Here is an 810-nt window from a genome sequence, read left to right as displayed (position 1 = left end):
TCCCCATGAAGCCCTGTGCTCCAGCCTCTCGTTCCTCAAGTAGTGACTGGTGCTTCAGGTAATCATTATCACCATTGCCATTCGTTACTGAAGGAAGGAACTACAACACGCACAACGAGTCTGTAAAGTTAATATAAGAATAAGATAAGTATAACAATATAAGGCAATCTTTATCACTAATTTTGTCTTGGCGAAGCAGGAAAAAAAGTACACGATGCTTCACGAGCAGCAAGAAGCAAGACAAGTTGCGAGCGGTTCGGCGAGGGCCAGCCAGCCTGTCCTCGGGTGCCGGACACTCATTGTGAACAAACACGGAGGCTGCACCCGCCCATCCGCCTCCACACCCGCCCCTGCCCCTGGCTCACCCCACTCCTCCCTCACACCTCAGTCCCTCCCCTCCCCTCCCCCTCACCATGCTGCCACCCATCCTCCCCTGTTCGCACTAACATCCTCTTTCACCCTCGCATCCCTGCCTAACACTCCTGCCCCTCACCCATCCCATCCAAGCATCCACTGCCCCACGACTCTCAGTCCCTCGCCCACCAGACCACCTCCCGCCCACGCAGCGGCCGCCCAGAGAAACTTGAGCTCATAATTACCTCCACGACCTTAGCTGGCAGCGCCTCCCCCCAGAGCTCTCTTTTCCCCCTGTGCAGCCTCAGCCTTCACCCTGTGACAGGTGGGACTGGCCCCAGGTGGACAGGGGCGCGCTCCGCAACTCGTTTAACAGTTAGCACACTCGTGGCCGCGGGTCGTGGGGCTGCGTGGGCGGGGAAGCGGAAGGGGGAGACGCGGGGAAGAATTTCACAA

At 57.9% G+C, this 810-nt stretch overlaps 1 protein-coding gene across 1 annotated transcript; it reads left to right on the top strand.

Moving 5' to 3' along the window:
- Window positions 1-214: 214 nt before the first annotated feature.
- LOC123507396 (vegetative cell wall protein gp1-like) lies at window positions 215-595 on the top strand. Its single transcript, XM_045260206.1, has one exon. It carries the CDS (start codon window positions 215-217, stop codon window positions 593-595), a length of 381 nt encoding a protein of 126 aa, XP_045116141.1.
- The last annotated feature ends 215 nt before the right edge of the window (window positions 596-810 follow it).

This window comes from Portunus trituberculatus, chromosome 22, assembly GCF_017591435.1.
Source record: "Portunus trituberculatus isolate SZX2019 chromosome 22, ASM1759143v1, whole genome shotgun sequence".
In the NCBI taxonomy this organism is placed as follows: domain Eukaryota; kingdom Metazoa; phylum Arthropoda; class Malacostraca; order Decapoda; family Portunidae; genus Portunus; species Portunus trituberculatus.
Note: the sequence above shows the minus strand (reverse complement) of the source record. Positions and strands in the feature narration are given on the sequence as shown.

Excerpts from the sequence above, each read along its gene's own strand:
- LOC123507396 (XM_045260206.1), top strand. The coding sequence starts at position 215 with ATGCTTCACGAGCAGCAAGAAGCAAGACAAGTTGCGAGCGGTTCGGCG.